Raw genomic sequence first — 24,609 nt, forward strand, 5'->3', positions numbered from 1 at the left:
TATAGATCTAATAGATATAGATATATATTATATCTATTATATAGATATAATGCATCATTACCAATAATGGTAGTATTTGAAGCATTTGAAATGCTTGAAATAGGCAAGCTTCCCTGCATACAACTTTTTAAATTGATGCATAACTTGAGATGAAAGCACTTGATTTTCTCATACAGTGGCCACTCCCCAATGACACCTCACTCAAAACCACTAACCTGAATTTTCAATTTAATTATTTTTGATGACATTGCAATGCTTGCTCAAATGTGACCCTTTTAAATTTGAAATCTTCTCTACTTTGCCTTTCTGTATTGCATTATACTGGCCAATTAAGACAGTCTTGTCAACACAAATACAGATCTATGTTCAGTTGATACTGTGACAACTTTTAAACTTTATATCCACTCACAGTTCTGTACCAGGAGTGTACAAAATCTCTTGAGGGCAGAAACCATGGAACAGAGTCTGGTGGTGGGTTTGGTTTCTGCTGTTTGTTTGGGTTGCTTGTTTGTTTGCTCTGTGGTTTTGTTGACTTGCTTAGGTTTCTTGGGGTTTTTGTTCTTATTAGGGAAAGAAACATCATTCTTTCAAGTCTAATTCTAGTTCCTTGGTAACAAACTCATATGTGTTGAGTTTGATATTGAAGATACACACTCCATAAAGAATGACATAAAGTATTTATCCTGAGTCCACAGGAAAGCTAAGAACTGCTCAAATGTGTCCAGAGACAGAAGATAAGGTCCTCAACTGCTCATGCTTTATTCATCTGTATAAAACTTATTTTCAGCTAAGCTAACTGTGCATGGTCACCTTTACCTCACACTTTCTACTTCCGATGGCTGTGAAACATCCTGAAGTATCCACTTATTTGGACCTTCAGAGCAATGGTTTGCTCCTGCATCTTCCATGAAATAGTTCCTGCAGCTTCAGCATCTTCCATGAAATAGTTCCTGCCACAGATGCTCTCAGGCATTACAACATTTTTGGCTCTGATACATTACTGTTAAAGAAGGACAATAAATGATGCAGAGAAAATTACACTTTGTGAAATGAACAGACCAAGTTTTTAAAAGCAGGAGGGAGGGGGATTTCACTTGCACATGGATTCCTCTCGTCTAAAAGTTCTGATCTTGTAAATACAGAAGAAATCAGGCATTTCCCCAAAACATGAAGAAGAAACATGATCAGATCTATTAAAAAAAAAGTTTCAGGAGTGCTGATCACCCTTGGCTGAGTGCTAGAATTACCACATAAACCATCACTCATCCTCAAATTAGAATGAACAAACCGCTAAGAATGTGATTGAGGGGATCATCTTTCAGCATAAAACTTATTCCACATTGCTTAAACATGTGATTGTTCTATTTCTTGGCATTCAATAGATATGATTTATGATGACATTACAATATTTTCAATGAAAGCAATATTACTAATCTTAATATCTTGAAAAACTTTAGGGAAGGGTTGCTAACATTTTGCCACTTGTCAAATTACTGGCCAGCTGCCACAGGAAGTGTTGTTTACCTTACTGCACTTAATAAACAGTAGATCCCATGCTGTCAGATGTGACCTTTCTCTGCTGTTCAAAATTTAGGGGACACCAATCATACTTTGAACAGCTGGTGAGCACAGCACAGACCCATCATCTGAAACAAGATAGTAAAGTTTGTCAGATGCTTTGGTGCTCTTCAAAGCAACAGAACTGACTTCTATTATAACAGGTGCTTTGTTTCAACCTTCAGATATGTATTAAAAGCTTCTTCTGACTTAAGTATAAGCCTCCTGTTTCTGTTGAAGGTCAGGATTTGATCTGTGCTATGGCCTGAATAAAAAACTCTGCCTTGCTTGCCATGGTCAGAGTGTCTGGGACTGCCTGCATCTTCAGCTCCAGGAGCATGTCATTCAGATGTCTTAACTTTGCAAAGTTCAGCAGAAGGAATAAACTGTAATATTTGCACCAGAAGCTCCTCGCATGTTTTGTACTGCATGCAAAGATTTTCCCACTTCTAACGTTCCCTGGTATATATGTTTCCACCAGGAGGGGAATGTCCAGTTGTGGCCTTCACTCATCAGTCACTTAGTGAGATTATAAATTATTTGAGAGGAAAAGGTAGTTAAGCAACACTTTTTAAAACATTTATTCTAAGTCATGACTATTGTGGGTTTATTATGTGTTAATGGAGGAAAGGAAAAGGTTTGAATTCTCCAGTGAAAACATGAGAAAATAAAGTGTGTTTTACAGACATGAACTGTAAACTTTGAAACATATCCCACACTGTTAATAAGGGCAACCTTCCCATGGGTTGAGAACTTCTCAGAACTGAGAAGTTCTGCCTCTCTTCACAGATGTGGAATGAAATGCCTCAGTTTTAACTTTGCCTGTACATTGTTTTGAGGAGTTGAGTGGATGAGAATGGCTCTACTGAACAATGTTGAGGATAAATAAAAAAAAAATTTGAAAACAGGACGTGGAAATCCTCCTTAATTTTCTAAAATATCTGTGCTCTTCTTCCCATCATGTCCTTCTCTGCAGTGCTGTCTTGTCCATTCTGATATTTCTGGGAGCACATTCTTCTTACCCAGTCTCCTTAGTGTGTCAGTGCTTCTTCTATGGGATGGACCAGCTCTTTGGACTGGCACAATAAACTCTTTCCCAAGCTTACAATGTCAACAAGAAGGAAAAGATACATTCCTAAACACTTGAAATATTTCACTATTCTGTGAAATATTTAAGGGACATGTGGCAGGTCATACTTGTTGGAGGGCAGTACGTTCAGGGCTGCAGGTCCAGCAACCTCCAAGGAGTTGGCTGGAGGTTATTGTTAGGTCTTAATAGGAGAGCAATATGATGGATGTTGCAAAATATCCTAGGAGAAAAGGGAGAGGCTGCTGATGTGCAAGATGAAGAGTAAAGTAATTATGAGGCATGTGTAAGGATGATGGGTTAAGTGGAAACCAGGGAAACAGAAAAAGTCCCAGGTTGTGGGTGGTGAGGACTGGGGTAAATGAAAACCAAATGAGAAAAGACACATGGAAAGAGAAACATACAAGTCAAGCTGTGTGAAAAAAGGAAAGGAAGATGGGTGAGTCAGCACCAGAAGACAATGTGTTGAGAATCTAATGGGCAACAGCAGCAAAGGCATTGGGACAGGCAGCAGATGAGGCAAGAAGAGTGGGATGCAACCTTGTCAGAGGGTATTCCCCTATCCCTCAAGTGACAGGAAAACAGATTACAGTCTTCTTCTGGAACATGAAATTTTCACAATGCAGTAGCTCAGAGCTGTTTCCTAGACCTGGAGCAGCCAGCCCTGCTGTACCCAGCATGAGGAAAGCAATACCTGTATTCTGTATAAGAATAACAGGAAAACTTATTTGTCTTAATTAACAACTAAATTAGCAGGAGATTCAACCTTTAGAGTGAGGTTATTGGGGTGAAATTTGCTTTAACTCTGGTGACCAAACAGGCTGTAATACCTAATTCAATGCCTCGGTTTTGCAAACAGAGATGTTTGTGGAATGTGGCTCTTGCGCAGACTACAAGCCCCAGGAAATGATCTTGGGTCCAAGACAATGCAGTGGGTGTGTCTTGGTTGAGAGTAAATTAAAAGGAAAAAAAGGGGAGGGGGGGGAAAAGGAGGGGACCATTGCTTGTAATCCTATTTACAAAGTGTCTAAGGCAATGGCACCCAAGAACCTCTGTTCCTGGTTTCTGCTCCTGTTAATGCATGGCTCATTGTGATTTAGAAAAGGAGCTGCAACTTAGAAAAAACACTAGGAAATTTTACAAGGTTTCATTTTTCAATCTTGCTGGCAATCTGGTCCCAACTGGCAAGCTCTTTAAGTATGTGTTTAAATGGGAACATGGGATTAATCCTATTGATTGTAATGGGGTTAACTATGTATGGACAGCACAGTGATGTTTATAGCCTCAACTGAACTGCAAGAAATGGGACTCTATAAACTAGTTATTAAAAACTCACTTTGGTTGTGCCTTTATGTACCAAAGATTTTTCAGACTCGATCATCTAACATAGATTTCCCTCGAGAACAGATAATGCTCTAAGCACAACACTTGCTACCCCACCATTTTCTCATCTTATCTCCTTCCACTGTGGTAAAAGATGTAGGAATATTTGTGCGGTTTTGTTTTGGTTTTTTGTTTTGTTTTGTTTTTTTATTTTTTTTTCTGGCCGGTACATGGGGATCCTCCATCACCGGCCCGACGGTCGTCTCCGGAGCAGAGCTTTCTGCAGCCCCGAGCCTCCGCCCTGCGCTGAGACACAGCCAGGACCACCGGGGGGCCTCTCTGTCCGTGCGGGCAACGCCGTATCCCTCATTCCCCGGGGGTCCTCGGCATGCAGCATCTCCCGCCCATCCCCGCCGCCGCTACGGCCACCCGCACGGACAGAAGGAGCGGCTGCTTGGCTGTCCGCCGTGTCGTTTCCCCCGCGGGCTGCTGAGGCAGACGAGATGCGGGCAGCCGGCAGCTTACCCCGCTTAGGGCTGCCGCGCCCCCTCTGCCCGCACGGGGCCGGTGTCTCCGGGCCGCCCGCCGCCCCGGAGCAGCCCTTGGCAGAGAGGCTTCCACGGGATGCGGGGGAACCTGACTCCCCTGCCCGGCTCGTCCCGCCCTCGGGCGCGCTCACTCCCCCGCCCCGTAAGTAGCGGCGGCCGCGGCCGTCGGGGCGCAGAGCGGCGGGGATGGGGACCCGCGGCGGGGGGCTGTACGTGGGGCGGAGGGCGGCGGCCGTGGGAGCCGCGCTGCTGCTGGCGCTGCTGGTCGCGCTCCTGGCGCTCGCCGCTCTCTACGGGCGCTGCCGGCAGGAGGCGGCGCCGCCGCCGCCCTCGTCCCGCGCCCCCGGCCCCGCCGCCCCTCCGCCGCCCGCTCCTGCTGCCAGCTCCGTTCGCCGCCTGCCCCGCCACCTCCTGCCGCTCCACTACGACCTGGAGCTGTGGCCGCGAGTGCGGCCGGGCCAGGCGGGGCCCTTCGCCTTCACCGGGCAGGTGAACATCACGGTGCGCTGCCTGCAGGACACCGACACGGCGGTGCTGCACAGCGCCGGGCTGCGGAGCCGCGGGGCCGCCGCCGTGCGCGGGCCCCTGTCCGAGCCGGGCGCCGCCGTGGAGGTGGCGGGGCTGCGGCAGGACGAGGCGGGCGAGGTGGCGGTGCTGGAGCTCCGCGGCCGGCTCCGCGCCGGGCGCCGCTACGTGCTGCAGCTGAGCTTCCAGGGCCGGCTGCAGGAGGACCTCGACGGGCTCTTCCTCACTCGCTACACCGACCGGGGGCAGAGCAGGTAGGCGGCGGCGGCCGCTGCGGGGACCCAGAGCCCCTGCGCCGACGGCAGCGGGGGTGCCACGACCTCGGGCCTCGGTCGGCAGTGCCGGGAGGCTGCGGGAGCTGGTACCGGCCGGGCGGAGCCGCTCGCTGCCGGCGGGAGAGGGGACCGACTGCTCCGCATGGTGAGAGCACCGCCCAGGGAGCGAGCGCATCGCTGGCTCCAGAGGGAGCGTGCCGCAAACTCCGGGCTGCGCCCCGGCCGGCCGCTCCGCGCTCCGGGGAGCATCGGCCGGGCTGCCCTGGCTTTCCGTCGGCAGGTGACTTACCTGCAGCACCGGCCGGACAACTTCTGGTCTCTCAGCGCCTTTGACTGCAGCGAGGGGGTGAGACAGTTCCTGTGCCCAGTGCCTGGGAGATGGAGCCCGTCTCAGAATCTTCATCCCGGCCCCACACATGTCCGCGTAGCGCTGACAACTCCCCACCTCCTCAGCCCGTGTCTGTGGGGAGCATGCCTTTATCAAGAACCCCGGATTCTGGCTGTGTATTTGGTCATGAGTTTAGAGACGCGGACCACAGGCAATTTCAAAAGCATAGTGAAGTAGGATGGGTGGCTGCTTTAAACAGCTGCGCCTTCCTTGTAGGTGCTATTGCACATTAACTTGTTCAGCTGCCATCAGACAATCCGTGATTTGCATTGTGGGTGCTATCAGGATGCTTTCTTTCTCTTTTGAACTGCCAAATCAGTGCTGGGACAGTGTGAGCTCATTAGGTAGTCAATCATCTAAAACATTTTCACCCACAAAATAATATTTTTCGTTTTCTTTTTCTTTTCGTTTTTCATTTCTTGATGTCAAACCTGCTAAAAAGAAGTGAAATTTAGGATTAGAATTTAAGTTCTTCCACTGGAAGACAAGTTTCTCAAAATAGGAGCTTGAAGAAGAAGCAGATGAATTGCTGGCTTTAAAGTTATCTCTTTTTTAATAATCAAAGATGTGATTTGCTGAGCAAACACCGAGTCAAAAGGAAACCCGGAGTTAAAATTCGAGTATTCTTGGTTCTTGTCTATGAGTCCACTAAAATAAATTCTATTTCAGCAGTTCATAGGCTTCTTGTTAGAGCAGGTAAAATGCAGTCACTAGATCCATACATTCAAGCCTCTGTAGAGGCTGCTCTGTAGTAGCAGTAACATGAAATCACAAAATGAAGTTAATAGTTTTTACTGACATGGGGGAGGACTGTGTGGCTGTTCTCAGCAAGCTGGCTTTTCACTTTTCAGCTGCCAGCTCTTGTGTAAATCTTGATACCATTGTCTGCCACATCTGGAAAATGCAACTTATGCAGGCTTTTTTTTTTTAATTTTTATTTTTTTCTTTTTGAAGAAAAAGGCGATAATTTGGTAAGCCTTACTGAAAAGGGCAGCATGACAATAAGTATTTTAGGAAGCACATTTTGTTTTTCTTTAATTGCTGTTTCTTCATTCACGGATTGTTATTCACAGGATTATTTGTGCAATTTATGGTAAGAAAAATCTAGAATTTTTTTATTTACATAATTTTATAAAAATCCAAATTAGAAAGGAGCAAGTACTTAATTACTTAATTCTGTGCCAGTGTGCTCTCTGATGTGGTATTAATTCAATCAAGTCCTATCTAAGTGAAGCCTAAAGATTTTTTGGTTTTAAGTATTTTTCATATGTTTGTAGCTTTTTAGACCATTTATATGTGGTTATACAGATGCTGGTATTTTTCTTACTCTTTCTCTTACATTTTAGAGGAATAAGCTAACCTTCTAACACATTCCTGAAATGCTGTTTAGTCTTATTTTCAAGTAGAGGATCTACAAGAAGAACTTTTTTTTTTCCAGTTAGAATCTGAGAAGACATAGCAAGAAGTAGGGACCAGCTCCAATGGGACAGTACCCAGGGAAAAATTACCTTACCAACTGCTCTTCTAACTTGACAATGTTTGTTATGTCCATATGATATGAAAATTTTTAAACTTATAAAAATTGTAGAAATCCAATACTGGTGAGCCCACAGGCCATAACTGTGGAGGCACCTGGAAGCTTCCAAAAAAGAACTACTTTTTAATCATACCATTTTAATACTTTTACAAGGGTTTGTTGCAAGGGTCTTTCTCTTATCAGGCAACCTAAGAAACACTGAATTAGATGCTGATTTTTTTTTATTCAGGCTGTATAAAATGCAGAATATCTGAAGAAAAAAAAAAAAGAGGAAGTTGTTATCAGCCTTGCTGGAACAGTAGGAAATAGGAAAAGGAGTTTTAAAATCATTCAAATAATGTGTATAAGTAAATTTCTAGTTGTTTAGAGGGTTTATGACAAATTCTCCTTTTCATTCTTAGCTCATCACAAAGCATTAATGAAATGTGAGATTACAGTCTGGTTAAAAAGATGACAGTGGTATTTAGACAATGGAATAAACCAAAGAAAATCCACTGAGTGCAGATGTAATGTGTTGGTTTTTTGTTTGTTCCTGCACATATAACTGATATTATTGTATGATTTTGCTTTTTTCTGTGCTTAAAAAAGGTTTTCTCTGAATCAAGGGTATTCAATAGTATCTTCTTATTTTTCCTTCATTAAGATTTAGGTCATCACTTTACAAGCCATTTCTTTAACCTGATGGGTTCCAAAAACACTGAAGGGGTTTTTCTTGGAGGAGATAAGTTTTGAGTGATGTGTAAGGTCTGTCAGTGATGGATAAAGTTGGATTCTAATGAATTACATAGATGAGGAGTAATATAAAAACTTCCAGTGAACTTCAGCTGTCAGTACAAAGCCAGTTGCTGTTCTGCAAGGAAACTTCCCCCTCCAGCAGACCTGTAATTTTTCTGAAGTGACTCGTACAGGTCTTCAGCAGACCCTGGGTCAGTTTCCTGCAGAGGCTTTCTGACCTCAGCACCTCACTGAAACCAGCAGCTGTAAGAGAAAGTGTGACCTCTGTCTACAGTCATGCAGTTCTGTATTTTTGGCATGTGCTAGAAGCCTTAGTGGGTTTTGTGATTGCTGCTTGAGGAGCAGCTGTAGATCTCTTATTTCAGAAGAGTCTGAGCAAGGCAAGCTTTGAGAAGTGAAGTCCCTGAAATGTTTGTTCCATGTGAACTTTCTTTTTTATTGGTCATATTTCTTGTTCAGCTAACCCCTCTGCTGTTGTGCTGGGTCAGAAAGATGTTTGGAGTGATAGCTATTTTCAGAAGTCTTAACCTTACCTCCGTTAAAAAAGAATAAACCAAAGCTCCAACTTCACTGAATATCCAACACAGACATTTTTTGTTATCAGTTTGACCAGTGATGACTATATGTGTTTTTACTGTTGCTGACAATTCCTACTAACCATCTGATCATGTCTTACACACTAAAGAAAACTGAAAAATGGGAGCTCTTGTTATGGATAAAGGATAACCCATGTCTGCAGTGCTTGCAGGAACAAAGGAAGTGAAAAGGGAGGAAGCTCACACTTCTCTAGCATTAAGTGTCTGAAGGGTTTCCTCTTGAAATGGGGAATCAGTATTCTGCATGTAGCTCTGGTAGTCCATACCAGGACCTGGGTAGGCAGAAATGTACCAAAATGAGTTTTGTTCTTCTTCTCTAGCGCTGCTGGCTCAAACGCACAGTGCAGGGGTTTTGTTGTTCCTCATTCTGCACAGAGATCTTGCACTGTCATGAATGAGCTCATGTGTGCTACTTCAGGGTTAGAGGATCCCATAGGCTGCACTACAAGTGCAGGCTTTATGCATGTTGCTGTTCACATGGATATTTCTAAATCCTTTTGGAATTTTGCTTGGAAGACACTCTGCACATGTCCTGTGCATAAAACACTTGACTGGATAGGGCTGAGCAGGCATTCCAAAATGTAACTGAACATCATATTTGTGCTAATTTTTATTAGTTGCTTCTGCACCAATTACTAGAATGTAGTACAAGTCTGACTCATCACCTACTGTAGGTATGGGTACTGCCCTGATGGCTCCTGTCTTGTTTGGGATGTCTCGGTGCTAAGAATAAGCATTTCTCACCTCGGTGTGAATAAACTGTTGGGGAACACCTCAACTACAACATAAAAATATTTGCCCTGTAGTAGTGAGGTCACAGAAACAGGAGATTATGCTACTCTTGTGTGCCCAGCTGCTGGTACTGCTTGGCTGACAGGTCTGGAGCTTTGGGCACCATTTCATGTGTATTTTTCCTAATTCTTGTTGCGGATGCCCTCCTGTGAACAGCTCAGAGGTACAGCTTGTTGAGAGTTCTGCCACAAGATATTGGTTTATCTTTTGCTTCCAGCAAATATGTGTTGCAGGACAAGAGTCAGAAACAACTCCAACAGTAAATTTAGGTTTTAATATTTAACAATGAGCAAGTACTAAGTAAAAAGAGATATTTTAGTATTTAGTAAGTACAGATGGATTAGAAGTCAATCCTCTACACTTACAGTTATGATGGCATACAAAGATTATTGAGTAAGCTTCCTACAAAAAATCTTGAATGTTGCATGCAGGAAAAAAATGTCAACAGCTCAGCCATGTGTAGTGCCAGATAAAGGGTCTTACAACTTCAAGGGTAACCTTGAGAGGTATACCTCCTTGAGAGGAGATCACTGCCCTGCAGGTAGGTGCTGTGGACACAGAGCTCAGCAGACTGATAGCTGCAGATATTATGGTGTAAAGTGTTTGATTTGTAGTTAGTTTTTCTGCTATTAATGCAGCTCCTGCCATTTACCAGTCCAGTCCAGTCTCCAGTTTTGGTTTGCTGCTGAATTCTCACTGACAGCTCACACAGTAGGATTAACCTTGATTGGACCCACTTGCTGAGCATCTGTGTGGAGCAAAGCTCACAGAGGAGGATTGCAACCCTCCCAGTGTGCCACAGAGGTCTGCCTGAAGTGAGGTGTAGATCTCGGCATAAAGGATCCTTCTGAATATTATTCTGGGCTTGCCAGCGCACTGGGACAGCACTGGTGCTGCATTCCCAAGGGTACTTCTCAGTGCCACTTGTCAGAGTTGTGCAAATGCATACATATGCAGTTAGTTAACAGTTATCACAATGTTTTATAATTATGTGTGATTAATTAATAAGAGGGCATGCATTAGGGAGAAGAGCAGCTGTAAAGAGATACGGTCTGCTGTAGGCAAAGCTTTAATCAACTCTGTTTTAGCAAACAAACTAGAAATGCCCAAATATTTAATCTGGAAAAGGCCTGCAAGGAAATAAACCCAAATGCAATTAAAAAAGACTGCTTTTCTCTACAAACATCTAAACTGGACTGGCTGTTGGGTATGGGGATTTAGTCATGACTTAAATAATAGCTGAATCTTTTCCAAATCTGCATATCTACATGCTTCACTTGCTGCTTTTTCTGATTTGTTGTCTCTATGTGTTATATAGAATTTTTATTAGCTGTACTATGCTGGATTAATCTTATTTGCATTTTTAATACAGTATGCTCATTGCCTCCCAAATGGAACCAACTTATGCCAGGAGAGTTTACCCATGTTTTGATGAACCTGCCATGAAGGCCACATTTAATATCAGAATTATCCATGACCCAAGCTATGTGGCTCTTTCCAACATGCCTGCTATTGGTAGGTAAACAACAACTTGATGTATGCTTTTTTCTCCCCCTACATTACTTTTAGAAAGTATCTGAGAAGTTTATGCCTCCAAAAAAGTGTTCTGTGTCCATTTGCTAGGGTCCTCAAAAGGCACAGAAAATCTATGCCTATGGGCTTACGAGTCTGGGCACTGTTATTCATAATTAATGTCTCTGATGGTAACCATTCTGTTGAACAATTTTATCAGTTGTGGTGTTCTCTCCTCTGCCTGCTCAAGGCTGCACAGAGTTTGATTTCTGGTACTTGCTGCTTCGTTAGTGCGTCTGTCATACTCTGTGACACCATTTTAAAGAAAAAATGGCAGCCTCAGGAATGCAAATGTCTATTTGTGACATCAAGGGGGTCCTTTAATTCTCAGTAGATGTTAAGATATTTACAACAACCAAAAATATTTTTTTTCCAGGCAGAGACATTCTAGCCTTCTGTGTTTGTGCAGAATAGGAACAAGAGGATTATAAGTCTCTGGAGATGTTCATTCTGTCCCTTGCCCAAGTGGGATGTCTATGGAGTGGGATCTCAAGTGGGACCTTTGTGGAGTATAAGATTCCAAACAAATTTTCTAAATTAGTATTCCTAGAGAAATCCATTGGGTCTCTTCCCTCCTTCTTAAAAACTCCTTTTTTTTTGCAGTTCAATGCCATGAATCTTTATTTTTCAACTAAATAATTTTCAGCCATTGTCATGGGTTTGTAAAACCACAACAGCTATAAAAGTAAGTTTTATGACATTTGCATGGAAACTAAGTGACTTAGGAATTATAATAGATGGGATTGCTGTGAGAATCACTGGAACATTTGCTACCCGAAAGAATCTTGCCTGTGTCCTCCTTGCTTAGAGGGAAGGTATCTGATTAAGTATTTAATAATTCTTAGGCAGACCTGACCAATATTTTGGTCATAACAGGTTGTATGTTTTAGATAGGTAGCATGGGATAAATTATCCTCAGCTTGCCCACAACTTAAAAGTGATGGAATTTGATATCCTTCCAGCACTTCAGTCAGGAAGCCCAAGAGTGAAATTTTGCTGCTTGCCTGGAAGGTCCCGGCTCTGGTACATGTCAGTAGCAACAAGTCTGGCTGCTTTCCTTCTCCCAGAAACATACCTGTTAGTGCAGGAATACACCATATTGAAGAAAGAAGTAAAAAAATAAACATGCAAAACCCACAAAATTCCTTGTTTATTATGGAAGAACTTTGGTTTTAATAATTTTTTGGCTTTTTTTCTAGATGTATCTGAAATGAAGGATGAAAATGGAAGCCTGTGGACAGTTACCACATTTAACACTTCACTGAAAATGTCAACTTACTTGACCGCTTTTGTGATTTGTGATTTCGATTATGTCAGCAGAACTGAGCGGGGCAATGAGGTAGATATGAGGCTGCCTGACACATTATACGAATTTACAACAGGAGTTGGCCCTCTGGAGCATCATGTGGTTTGAAGACCTCACAGACATCAACTGTGCTAAATACTATTCCCAAACTGTCTGCTTATGTTGCAAAACTGCTAACATGTGTCCCATAGATATTTCTGCAGAAAGTTTTCCTTTGGGACAATTAGGTTATTGTCTTGTCCTGGCCATTTCATACAACTGCACAAGTAGGTATGGCCCATGTATGTTAAAATCTAGGAGCAGCTTCTCTGCAGAAAGTACTGGTTATAATTCATGATCTTCTTGCTTTCTTAGGTGTCTTAGTGGGAAAACATACCCATTTCCACTGGTGTGACAAACCACTGATGTTCAGTGCTTGTTCCTCAAGGTCCTTTGAGGAGCCACATGGTGACATCAGTAGGAATTTGTTACTCCTACTCCAAACATTTTGTATACTAGCACATTAACCTTCTATTCCACAGTATGCACAGTTTTTAGCCTCCAATAGTGACTGCTTTAGGTTTGAAGTTTTTTCATCTGTGAGTATTCAGTTTTGTTCTTAGACTGAAGTGGCCAAGGCTTGTTGAGAGAAGCTGTAAAAAAAAATGTAACTGCATGGGCAGCAGTTGCTTCACTTCCTTTTTTTCATTCAAAGTCAACAAGGAAAAGATGTATCAAGTTTCTCCAAAATAAATAGGAAGTTCAAGCATAAAGCTATTAAAGATAGATTTACTTTATCTCCTTAGTAAATGACAGCGCTTCATGGTTAGTTCACTCTCATCCTACTGGGAAAAGGTGGGACAATGTAAGTGGAGAGTGTAGAGATTGTGGAAGAAGCACAGTGTTGGGAGTTTTTTAAAGGGAAGATTGGATTTGGTATGTCAGATCTGCCATCTCCTGTGATGAACTTGTTGGATACTTACAGCTATGGATGTGGTGGCTTTTTCTTGGGCCTAGTTCTTGGACTGAGTTCTTGGACTGAGTTGTCAGCAGAGCTGAGTATTCAAAGCAGCTGTTTTTCAGAGGGAAAAGGCACCACCTGTGTTCTCTGAGATTGAGTGGAGAGGGTATTTCACCCCTAGGTTTTGGACAGAGTTGCTCAGTTTATGCCTCCACAGTATTTGTGTGAGCATGTTTATTGTTCCTGTTTTAATGTTTCTGGTAACCTGAAACACTCAAAGCTCATACTAGGATTAGGATTTTAAGATGCTAGTTGTGTTTAGGTTTTGCAAAATTAAGCGATCAGGTCTTTGGATCTCTTCTGAAGCCTTGGCTGAAAAGGGACTCTCTGTTGACTGAATATGCTTAATTTTTTTTTTCATTGTGAATTAAATCCTGATGCTTTCCAAGTATGCTCTTCGGGTTTGACTGTGCAGCTCCTTGTGAGATCATGTTTTGCGTTTAGATGCTAGAAATTTGAAGGTTTTGAGCTGCTGGGCAGCTGGCAAGGCATCTCTTGTTCAGAGATATATGATGGAGATATAAACCTTTTCTCAGGCTACTCCATCACTTTTGGGCAAGCAGCTGCTCTTTTCAGTATGGGAACAAAGTTGATGGGCACAGGAGAGGAAAGATTTCTTGCTGCTGTGGTCTTCATTACTCAGAGGTACAGATGTCATCTGCTCAGATGTCACCTGCTCTCTCCAGCAAAGAGGAGGCCAGTGGTCTCAGAGAAAGTTCAGGAGGAGAGATGTGCATGTTAGGACTACAAATGCTCTCTGGACATCTATTTCTCTCTCTTCAGGTGGGCTAAATGCAAGCTTGCCACCCAGACAAGCTCACTGGAATACATTGGTTTAAGATGTGTAATTCTTAATACCTTTACAGTGTTTTCCACTTAAGAAAATAAAAGCTATGATTTCTTTGTTCCTGGAATGTATAGTTGTATTCAAGTCTTTGTCCTTTTGAAGTATTGGAACTCTCCTAGATTTTAGCAGGATCAGTGTCTGTGCTGCATTTTGTTAGGTCCAGTAAAACTTCAGTTGGATTTTTTTAGTTAAAACCTTCATTTAATTGTCTGGGGTGGACAGACAGCATTTTTCCAACAATGACTCACAGAAGAGAAGCAAAGAAAATGAAATGTGAAGGTTGTTTAAAAACATTCTTGTTTTATTGCAGATACGTATTTGGGCCCGGAAGGAGGCAGTTAAAAATGGATATGTTGACTACTCTTTAAATATCACAGGCCCAATATTTTCATTTCTGGAAGATATACTTAATGTCAGCTACCCTCTGCCAAAGACAGGTGAGATGGCTTCTTTCCTAGAATGGATGAGGAACAGCTGCTGATGGTGTAATGTTCACAGAAGCTATGGGGTTTTTTCCCAGGGTTCTCCCTTTACAGCTTACCACATTCTTGGAATAAACCCCCTAAACTTTAAAGCACTGGATCCTCCTTTCTGTCCCATAGCTTTTACTAACCTTTAACTCAACACTCTTACCTTTGCATTCCACCCATTCTTTTAAAGCCTATTTTCCTAATAAAATGGGCAGGTTGGACAACAGAGTGGATAAAAAGGTGTGGTTGAGACACATGGGCTGTCTTTGGGGTCACAATGTGCAAGGATGTTGTAGTTCCTGTGTCCTCAGAGTAAATCCATGCTCCCTGTTTGCAACCTGTGTCCCCACAAAGCATTCCTTGCTTTCTTCAGTATCTTCCTGTCTTGTCTTGAGCCTATGTTCCTGCACATTCCTCCCCAGAAAAACAGGGAGGATTGCCCTGCAGGAAAACATTGATACTACTTCAAATGGATGTTGGGTAAGTTGGTTCAGTCAAACTTCAGTCAAAAAAATGTAGTTTCACTGTACAGTTTGTTTGCTACTTGTACTTGGATTCCCAAGGGTTTCAGCATTAATATTATGGGAAAATGGGTAGAATATTGAGAAGACAGTAAACAGTTCTTATCTAAAATTAATTCTGGACCTACCAATGATCTAAGAGGATTGCAGGACTGGGGGAAAGAAATTTCCCTCTTTTCTTGACTGGATAGTTTGTTGATTTGTCAAATCTGTGTTTTGGCACTTGAAAGAAATAAATTTTAATATGTGTGAATTTATTATCTCCCAGTATATGTCTAATAACTTGTCCAATTAGTACACTTCTTTTGGAAAATGCAATATATGCAGTCTACACTCTTCAAATTTTCTGGTCTTAGTAATCTTACAAGCTAGTCAAGGGCTGTAGATTATTCTGTTTCATGCTTGTGTTCTTGTGTTTAGCAGCAATGTCGATACATTAATTCATTAGCCTAAAACTATTACACAACAGAAATAGAGGAACAGTGTTGTAGACTTCCTGCTAGGCAGGATTTCAGTTACAGAGAGGGTTGTAATACCATTACAATCCCAACTGTAATGCCATAAAAAATCCACTGGATTTCACAGTGTCTTTCTCTGAAGTTTCACTTAAAAATGGTGAAATTAGCCCAATCAAGAGTGCCTCCATGTAAAAGCAAGAGATTTCTATTGCAAACTCAAATTTTGAAATTTGAAATTTGAAATTAATTTGAAATTAAGAAAAAGCACATTTAAACCCAGGGGTCTTTAACCCAGGTTACACCTGGTTTTAATGCTGTTGTAAGTGAGGTCTCCTGTCCCAAGGCTGGATAAGGGCTGCCTCACCAAAAGTGAAATACCTTTGCTGTAAAATGGAGACAATAATCCCAGTTGAGATGCAGCCTACCTGTACAGGCATTCAGCACCATGCTTGCATTAATTGCCTTGCTTTTGGGCTGCAGCTTTCTTTGGTCAGCTGTACACCTTTTCCAAATTTTGATTTTAAACAGTAGATCTTTCCTTGAGAACCTGATGCTTTGTCCAGCTCTCACATTTGAACTGGAAAACTAATGCCTGAGCATAAGACAGAAGGGGCAGTACAGAAATGACAGTCTTACTGTGTAAATAAAGAGATGATGTTTCTAAGGCACCTTTCAAACAAAAGTGGAAAAGATACCTCTTCTCACACAGCTGAAAAAGCAAGACTTCTTTTTTATCAGTTGCAAGGCTGAAAAAAAACCCCCAGTAATTATTACCCTACCCAAACACAGGAGAAACTCACAGAGAAAGATTTCTGACAGTAAGCAGTGAACATATATTCTCTTCTAACCTCCATTTTCATTCAGAACGTTTGTAGGTAGAAAATACAGTACAGATCTGGGCTTTGTGGGAATTAATTATGTGGCTTCCTGAAAGAATGGCATCATAGGTGAAAAGCATGACAAGAAGAAATTTCAGTGGTCATTTGTAAGTTTTGCTGTAATGCCACAAAGAAGCACTACCATGTAGCATCCTTCAATGCTGAGCCAGTGTGAGCATTAAAATTGTGAGCATTTTATTTATGAAAATGTTTGAGATAACTTTTTTTGTGTGTGTGTGTGTGTGTCTGTTTGAATCAATTTAGATCTGGTCGCACTGCCTGATTTTGGAGCAGGTGGTATGGAAAACTGGGGGCTAATGATTTTCCAAGAAGCATCACTGATGAACCTCCCAAGTGATGAATTCACAAGCAGGAAGGCAATGATTGCCTTAATTGTGTCACATGAAGTAGGACACCAGGCATGTGGTAAAAAATTCTGTGCATGTATTTGCCTATTATTGCATTGCTTCCTCATGGTTGCTGATGATGCAGTTACTGATTAATAGAAGCAAAATAATCACTGAACAGTAGAGGGTGTGTGTGTGATCACCAGAGAACCGAAAGCCTATTTGATCATATGCTCTGCTGATAAAGCAATGTTAAAAGTAGGTCCTCTCATCTGACAGACTGCATACTGACTCATTGATAGGAAACTGCTAATGGGATTTAATGGGATAATTGGTTTTTTCTTTCACAGTACTTGAATGCTGTGAGAGAAGATACTCTGGGGATGTAGAGGTGGCACTACTGTCCACACCATAAACTTAGTACTTTGTTAGGACACATACTGAGTTCATCAGTATCCTTCTGTCGGGGCAGGGCATGTACATACTGCAAAGAGTATTTTTCTTCTGTAAGACACAGCCCACAGTACAATAGAGCAAAATTAATGTGAAAATACTTTGCGCTGGATCTTTGCCCAGCTTTCATAGAGATTTCCGAATTCTTTCTTACTGTATTTGGAGTGATAATACAGTTGCTCTTCCTTCTTGACAGTGTTTAATTTCCTGTTATTTGCTAGAGCAACAACTATTTTCACTTAGTAAAATTAGCAAAAAATTTTTGCTTAACTTGGCTAGTGCACTTTTATGACTTTCTGATAAGGTCTGTAACTTTGCAGACCTTCAGATGAGCAGAATGTTTTTACTGCAGGCCAATTAAATAAATGTCAGTGGTTAATTAAAATCTATTTTACAATAAATTTGTAGTTCTGGTTTTTAAGAATTAGCAAATGAAATATAAATCCAGAAGCGATCAGTTCTTTGTTAAATATTAAATGCCATTTATGAGAACACAGCAGCTGGTGTGGAAAATTTGTACTTGCACAAGAGGGATTTGCTGATTTTGGAAATGGTTATTTCTCCAGTTTTGTGTGTCATTCCTTTGACAATTTATCTTTGTTAAGAGCATGGAAAGATGATTTTGTAATTGCTTGATAAGTGCCCTACTTTTACTCATAGCCTGGTATGATATTTTAGAAATTTAACTTATGTTGAGAAGTCTTTAAAACTAAATTTTCAGTAAGAATAACATACTGCACTGAGATTGACCCTCATGGTATGAAATTGCAGAGGAAGCAATTTAAAAATTATTGCCCCGAACCTCTGATTTTTTCTAAAATACGTCTTTTTCTACTGAATTTTCACTACCTGAAGGAACATTCAGCATTTTATTCAATTTACATGTAGACATTAAATAAAGTTACTTCAGCCTATTTGTGTGTGTTTAACCTGCAAAAGCTGTTTAACCTGCAAAAAATGTGAAAACTCCAAGGAGATTTTGAGATATTTTTTCTTTCAATTTAAGTGGTTTGGAAATCTGGTTACAATGAACTGGTGGAATGATCTGTGGCTTAACGAGGGCCTGGCATCTTACTTTGAGTACCTGGGAGCTACCTTTGTCGAACCCAAGCTTTCACTGGTAAGTGCCAACGCTCACTAGCCAAGTTCCATCTTGTACAAAGGAAAGGAAGGTGCAGGAGATGGGAGTTAATTAAATAGTCCTATTATAGACTTCACTCCTGGGGGAAAGACAAGTGGGTCTTGATTCTTTTCCAGTAGGTCTCCATCTGTGGGGCACTGTGGTCATATCCAGCCCTCTAGAGCTGGTGCAGAGAACAGGAGGACAGCTGGGATTCTGCAGTGGCAAGGAGTGGGTGTGTGGCCCTAGATCTGTCATGTAGAAAACTCAGATTTCTCTCCTGGGTCCTGTTGTAGCTGATGGTTTTCCTCCTCAGCTGCCACATTCTTTTCTAATTATCCCAGTCCTCAGGCATCTTTATTAGGCAGAGATTAGGCTGGGTGATTTTGAGTCTGCTTACCCCACTGGGTCCCTGGATATCTATCTGGTTGTAGATAAGACAAATACAATGCACTCAGCTAATCCAACAGCAGGGTAGAACTGCTTCCCGTTCTGCCCAAATGGGAATAAGCATAAATACCATAGCATATTAGAAAACTCTATCCATTGTTAAGCTGAGAGACAGACGGACAGAGGATGCTAATTGCAGCCGTGAGATGAGGTGCACTTGCCCATGCAATCTTTAATGTCTGTGCATGGTGTGTCAGCTTCTGAAGGAAGGAAGGGCCTTAAGTCTGAGAAGTTGCTCCAGGTAGCTTTTTATTGGGCTAAATTGAAACACTATTTGTCAATTTCCTTTTTGCATTCATCAAAGCTCTTAATTACATGTTTGATTTGAAACTAATAAAGACATGCCAAGCAATTTCTGCCAGGAGGATTTCTAGGTTGTGGGATATGCCCATCTTCTTTGAACTTCAACAACAGCTCACTTTATTCTCTGCAATACAGTGCCTTAAGACCACTGAAAAGTGTTAAGGTCTCCAAATTTTAAATTGGAAATAAATACTTGACTTCTTTTTAATTTAAACATTTAATTTAGAAACTTACTTTTCTGAAAATCATCAGTTGACATTTGCGTCCATAAAGTAAATTTTAATACTGGGCAATAATTCTGTTTGATACATTGCAGTTAGGTAATGTGCCTTGGGAATGCAGACTGGTGTCTGTCTGGAATTCACACAGGTGTAAGAATATAGATCTTTCTTGCAGTTTTGTCGGTCATAAATGTTCAAAGAGTCACAGAATGGCTGAGGTTAGAAGGCATATTTGGAGGTCATCTTGTCCAGCCTCCCTGCACAAGCAGGGCCACAAAGATCCAGCTGCCCAAGACTGTGCCCAGACAGCCTCTGGATGAATCCAAGGATGGAGGTTCCATAACCTCTCGGGATGACCTGTGGAAATGCCCAGTCACCTTCACAATGGAGAAGTTGTTCCCGGTGCTCAGAGAGAAGCTCCTGTGTTTCAGCGTGTGCCCATTGCCTTTGGTCCTGTCAGTGGGCACCCCTGCAAAGCCTGGCTCTGCCCTCTGCTCAGCTTCCCTTCAGGTGTTTACCCTGGTGAGATCCCTCTGAGCCCTCTCTTCCCAGGCTGAGCAGTTCCTGCTCTCTTAGCCTGTTCTTACAGCAGAGGTGCTTCAGTCCCTTCCCTGAGCTGTTGACCATGGTAGGTGGCAATCACTCAGAAGACATTTTCTGAGGAGCCACTTTCCTTCCCTATTTCTCAGGGGGTGACAGCAGCAATGCCACATAGCTAAACCCTGGTAGCTGGTACCTAGCTTGGGTTTTGGGTTATTGCTCAGGGTTCCAGCAGAAGAAACGGGGAATTTAGGAGGAAAATGCTGCCATATTCATAACAGAAGTAAATGAAATACAGGCTTTCAGTTTTCAGTATTTGTTCATTTGCTGTTTGATATAGTTGACTTATTTTTGCCTGAGGATTACACTGTAACTGACTGTCAGGCCCAAGCCCACTGTACTTTGAAGATGCAGTATTTTCACTGGTCACTGATGCTGCATGTAGGAAATGTCAGGATCAGGTATATGGTCCCTTATTCTTCTGCAGAAAGCTAGGGAGTTTGGGAGCTTGCTTATAGACAAATTATCTGTAATAGTGCTAATTCCATACTCCTCATTCTCTCCAGAGAATTAATATCTTCTGTTCATCACACATGACAAGATTTTTCTCCTTGTTGCAGGATAAAATCTTTTATGCTCATGTTGTACAACCTGTCTTAAGGGAAGACAGTGAAATAGCTCGATCACTGTCAGAGAGTGAAGACAAGATCAAAGGATCATTTTCTTTAATGTCTCTTTTTGACAACATCACATACAGCAAGGTAAAAAAACAGAAATGTTTTCCTGGTTTTTGCAGACTCTAAGCTAATGGTACAAGGTAAGTTTGGGAGGAACTGTTGAACAAAACTACTTTGTCATTCAAAACGTGCTTCTGCTGCACACACAAATTTGTTGTGTGTTGCAAGTCTACTTGGCTATGAAGGAAGAGGTGAAAACATTTTTGATCTCTGTGAAATATGAAGTGTGGATACAGACCAACTAGCATCTCTGGAATAGCTGAAAAAATATTGCAACAGTAATTGCAATAATAATTCATTCTTTCTCATACTTTTTTTTTTTTTTTTTTTTTTTTTTGGTACTCTAGGGGGCTTCTATAACCTGGATGCTTTCTGGTTTCCTGACTGAAAAGTTGTTCATCAGAGCACTTACTGTAAGTTTGAAAAAACAACACCCTTCGTCTTGATGTATAAGTTTGAAAATTCCAGTTATGCAAATTGCTTGCCTTGCTAATGGTTTTCATTGAACCTCCATGGATTCTGATGCTTCTCTTTGTTTCCTCCCAGTCCTATCTGAAAGAATTTTCCTTCTCAAATGCTAATCAAGATGATCTGTGGACCCACATCCAGATGGTACTCATTTTGTGTCTCTAGTATTCTTTTCCTGCTGCTCGGCCCAGTCCAAATTTAAGGCATAAACTGTTTGTAGAAAGAAGACTGCATTGGAATGTGGCTATCTGTAGTGCAGTCTTTCTCCTGCATAAAATTTGCTTTGCCAGTTCTTTCAGCTAATGTCTTCTCAAGTGTTTATTTGGCTGCTTTGCTGCCCCTGAGATCAGTGGGACTGAGTACAAGGAGTGGAGAGATGAGATAGGAAATCAGGACCAGGCAAAGTTTTGTGTTCCATGGTAATTACATAAGCCTACACGAAATTGCATAGCCTATTGCTCTGAAACTTAGGTTTTGCTAGATCAGAGTGTGTGATGCCTTGGGCTGGATGATCAAAGATGTTGGTGCGTCACAGATCCAGCAGAGTCTATACTCAGGGCAGTAGCTCAGCATTTCACCCTTCAGTGAATCTGACTAAGCATTTCACCCTTCAGAGATCTGACTAAGAAAACATATGCTAATATTAGTGTTTTTTTTTAAAAATCCACCTTCCTAGTCCTTTAAAGAAGGCTTCTCTTGTGTTTCAGACTCTGTCTTAAGAATGAGAGTAGTTGAATTTCAGATACTCAATTCAGATATGTTTTAACCCAGTGAAGACTCTGCCAATTCACACTAGTTTGGACTCCAGCTTAATGCCTTTCCCAATTTGTCTTCATTAATTCAGTTTGCTTATTATGTCAGTTAAAAATATTTGTGTTCCGTCAGTTCTATTTGAATGAAATTAACTAACCAAGTCTGTCATAGCCATAGAGATGTGTAAGTATATTAACACTAAAAAGGGAAAGCTTAGCAGCAGGTTGTAGAATGAAAAATGTCATCTCAGTATTTCATAATTCCTGAAAAAGGCTTATGCCTGTATTATACCTTTATTAGGATGTCAAAAAGGTTCCTTGTAATTTGTTACACTGATTTTTTGCACGAGCCAAAGACCAGCAAGTTGCTAAGCATTATTTTCTCTACTACGTTAGGAGCACTCCCAGAGATTCACTGAAGCAATATCAGTAAGAAGCTGTTCATCATAAGTATTTCTAATTTCTCTTTCTCTTTCAGGTCGTAGATGCACAGGATGAAGTTCAGTTGCCAGCACCTGTAAAGCAAATAATGGATTCCTGGACATGCCAAAATGGGTTTCCGGTTTTAACATTAAATCTAACTACTGGGACAATCAGACAGGAACAGTTTTTTAATAAAAACAATAGAAAGAGTACTGATTTTTACAAGTATGTTTAGCTTGTGTTTTTATTGTATGTTTATACCCTGTTTTTTACAGGAAATGCTTCAGTTACAACAACATGTTTTGACCAACTGATTTTTTAACTTGCAGTATTTTCTTGTGACGAGCAGTCAAGTAAAATCTGTTTGAGATTTTGCTGGCGTTTGCAACAGTTCTGCAAATTCTGCTTGTTTTTCCAAAAAGTTGCTTTCCTCTGGAATAGTGACTTTTCCAAATCAGACGTAGGTGATGGGCATGTTGCAGGGAGGATTTCTGCCTGGCATTTTCTTCTTTCCTCACCTCTCAGGTCAACAGACTGGGGAACTGGATGAGCCATGCTTAGCTTCTTTCCAGTGCACACATTCCCAGTCTTTTCTGCCTGACAAGGACAGAAGGGTTTGCATTTAAATACTTGAATAAATGACCCCTTTCTCAGAAAGTGCTGACACCTGAACAACAGTTTTAAGTTCTTGTCAGTGAGCATTGCTAAGTGCCCAGGGCTTTTTAAAACTTATTTAGATGTCTGAAAATGATGATAGAAGTAGCTGCCTTTTGTCACCCATTTTAGAAACTCCTGGCTAGGGTTTGAGAATTTATGAAGAAGCAATTGATATGAGTTTTGGGGTGGATGGATGGAGCCCATGAGATGAATTGCCATGCGAGGAAAAAGTGTAAAGGAGAGCAAAATCCAAAGCAGTTTTTTCTTGGAAAGTATTGCTGGTAATACAAACAGACAAAAGGAATTTTGACAAGAGCCTCAGGGTTTCCTTTGCTCCCAATCTTCAGGAAGTGTAAAGGATTAATCCACTCAATATTCTTGGTTAGCTCAGATAAGGAATTCCAAGTCACAAGCGTGAAGTCCTGTACAGTTAGCAAGCACAAATTACCACGTGAATGTAAGAAAGCCCAGGACCCATATTACAGAATTTTTCAGGCGTTTGAAGCTTTCATCTCTTTTACCAGAAAGGAGTTTTATATTCCCTCAGAAAAGAAATTACAGTTGTTGGAAATACAGTTGTATTGCTTTCCTGGGACCTTTTTTTGGTAGATGTACTTCTGAAAAGTAGCTTTAATGTCTCCAGAAATAGGGTGAAGTGTAAAAAGTGAGGAGAAGGAAAAAGTGCCTGGAGAAGGAAAGATAGCACAGAAAGACAGTGGTATTGAAATACCCAGCATGGAACAATCTTCTTGATATGAGTGCCTTTTTAAAGCCATGCTAAAGCTCCCTTTTGGAGAAGATAAATGCTGATCCAACAGAAGTGCTATTATCTGATGAGGTTGCATGCATCAGAGAGCACAGAAGGTAGATGGGTATTTTTGTAGGATGGAACTAATCTGCACTGTAGTTTAGCATCAGCTAAGAGGGATTTTTAAATATAAGAATTTTAATCATATCCTTTTATTTGTTAAGTAACACCTGGATTATTCCTATTTCTTGGATGAGAAATGGATCATCACAACCCTTAACCTGGCTAGATAAAAGCAGCAGTAAGTAACATATTTGTTTGCACATTCTAATACCAAACTGATGAGAACACTCGAAAGTCTAAAAAAAAAAGATATATTTGAATTGAATAGGGAGATAAAACTTTAATACAGAAATGTCTCTGTTTATCCATAACAATGATTTTGTGTTACAAAATAGCAGTAGATTTTCAATTAGGGCAATATAATGTTCTTTTCTCTGTTGTACTGAACTTCAGTGTAAGCTTGAGTTTTTTTAAAATATAGTATGACTCATTTTACGAGTAGAGATTTCCACAGAAATTATGATTTTATAATTTTTTACACAAATCCAAATTTTTAGGCCCTCATGCTTCTGTAATATTCTTCACTCAACAGATATCACTGATGTTAATGACAGCTTTTGAGTATAGACAGGATATCAGCTGTGAAATAGCACAAAATTTTCAGCTTGAGTAGTAGATAGAAGACTGGAAAAATTAACACTGGCTGTGGGAAGTGACCCAAATATTATTGCGCATTAATATCTATAATAACAGAAAATTAATATTTTCAACAGCATTTAATTTGTTTATTCAAATTAAATTAAAAATTATCAAAATAATAGGATTTTTAAAGTTTTAAAGCCTTATAACAGAAAGTGATTTTCTGGGAGTCTCCAAATAAAAAATTCAGTTATTTCTGAACTCAATGCTTTC

At 41.1% G+C, this 24,609-nt stretch overlaps 1 protein-coding gene across 1 annotated transcript in view; it reads left to right on the forward strand.

The window, feature by feature from the left end:
* Nucleotides 1-4,701: 4,701 nt before the first annotated feature.
* Nucleotides 4,702-24,609, forward strand: part of LVRN (laeverin) — a gene marked incomplete at both ends in the record, with an annotated part of 33,791 nt that continues 13,883 nt past the window's right edge. Inside the window, 11 exons of the mRNA XM_084225134.1 lie at nucleotides 4,702-5,294; nucleotides 10,736-10,878; nucleotides 12,135-12,274; nucleotides 14,399-14,525; nucleotides 16,680-16,834; nucleotides 18,222-18,335; nucleotides 20,470-20,610; nucleotides 20,934-20,999; nucleotides 21,133-21,198; nucleotides 22,285-22,454; nucleotides 23,859-23,935. Coding sequence (XP_084081260.1) covers nucleotides 4,702-5,294; nucleotides 10,736-10,878; nucleotides 12,135-12,274; nucleotides 14,399-14,525; nucleotides 16,680-16,834; nucleotides 18,222-18,335; nucleotides 20,470-20,610; nucleotides 20,934-20,999; nucleotides 21,133-21,198; nucleotides 22,285-22,454; nucleotides 23,859-23,935 — 1,792 coding nt within the window. The remainder of the gene's footprint in view (nucleotides 5,295-10,735; nucleotides 10,879-12,134; nucleotides 12,275-14,398; nucleotides 14,526-16,679; nucleotides 16,835-18,221; nucleotides 18,336-20,469; nucleotides 20,611-20,933; nucleotides 21,000-21,132; nucleotides 21,199-22,284; nucleotides 22,455-23,858; nucleotides 23,936-24,609) is intronic.

This window comes from Fringilla coelebs, assembly GCF_963513975.1.
Source record: "Fringilla coelebs genome assembly, chromosome: Z".
Taxonomy (NCBI): Eukaryota; Metazoa; Chordata; class Aves; order Passeriformes; family Fringillidae; genus Fringilla; species Fringilla coelebs.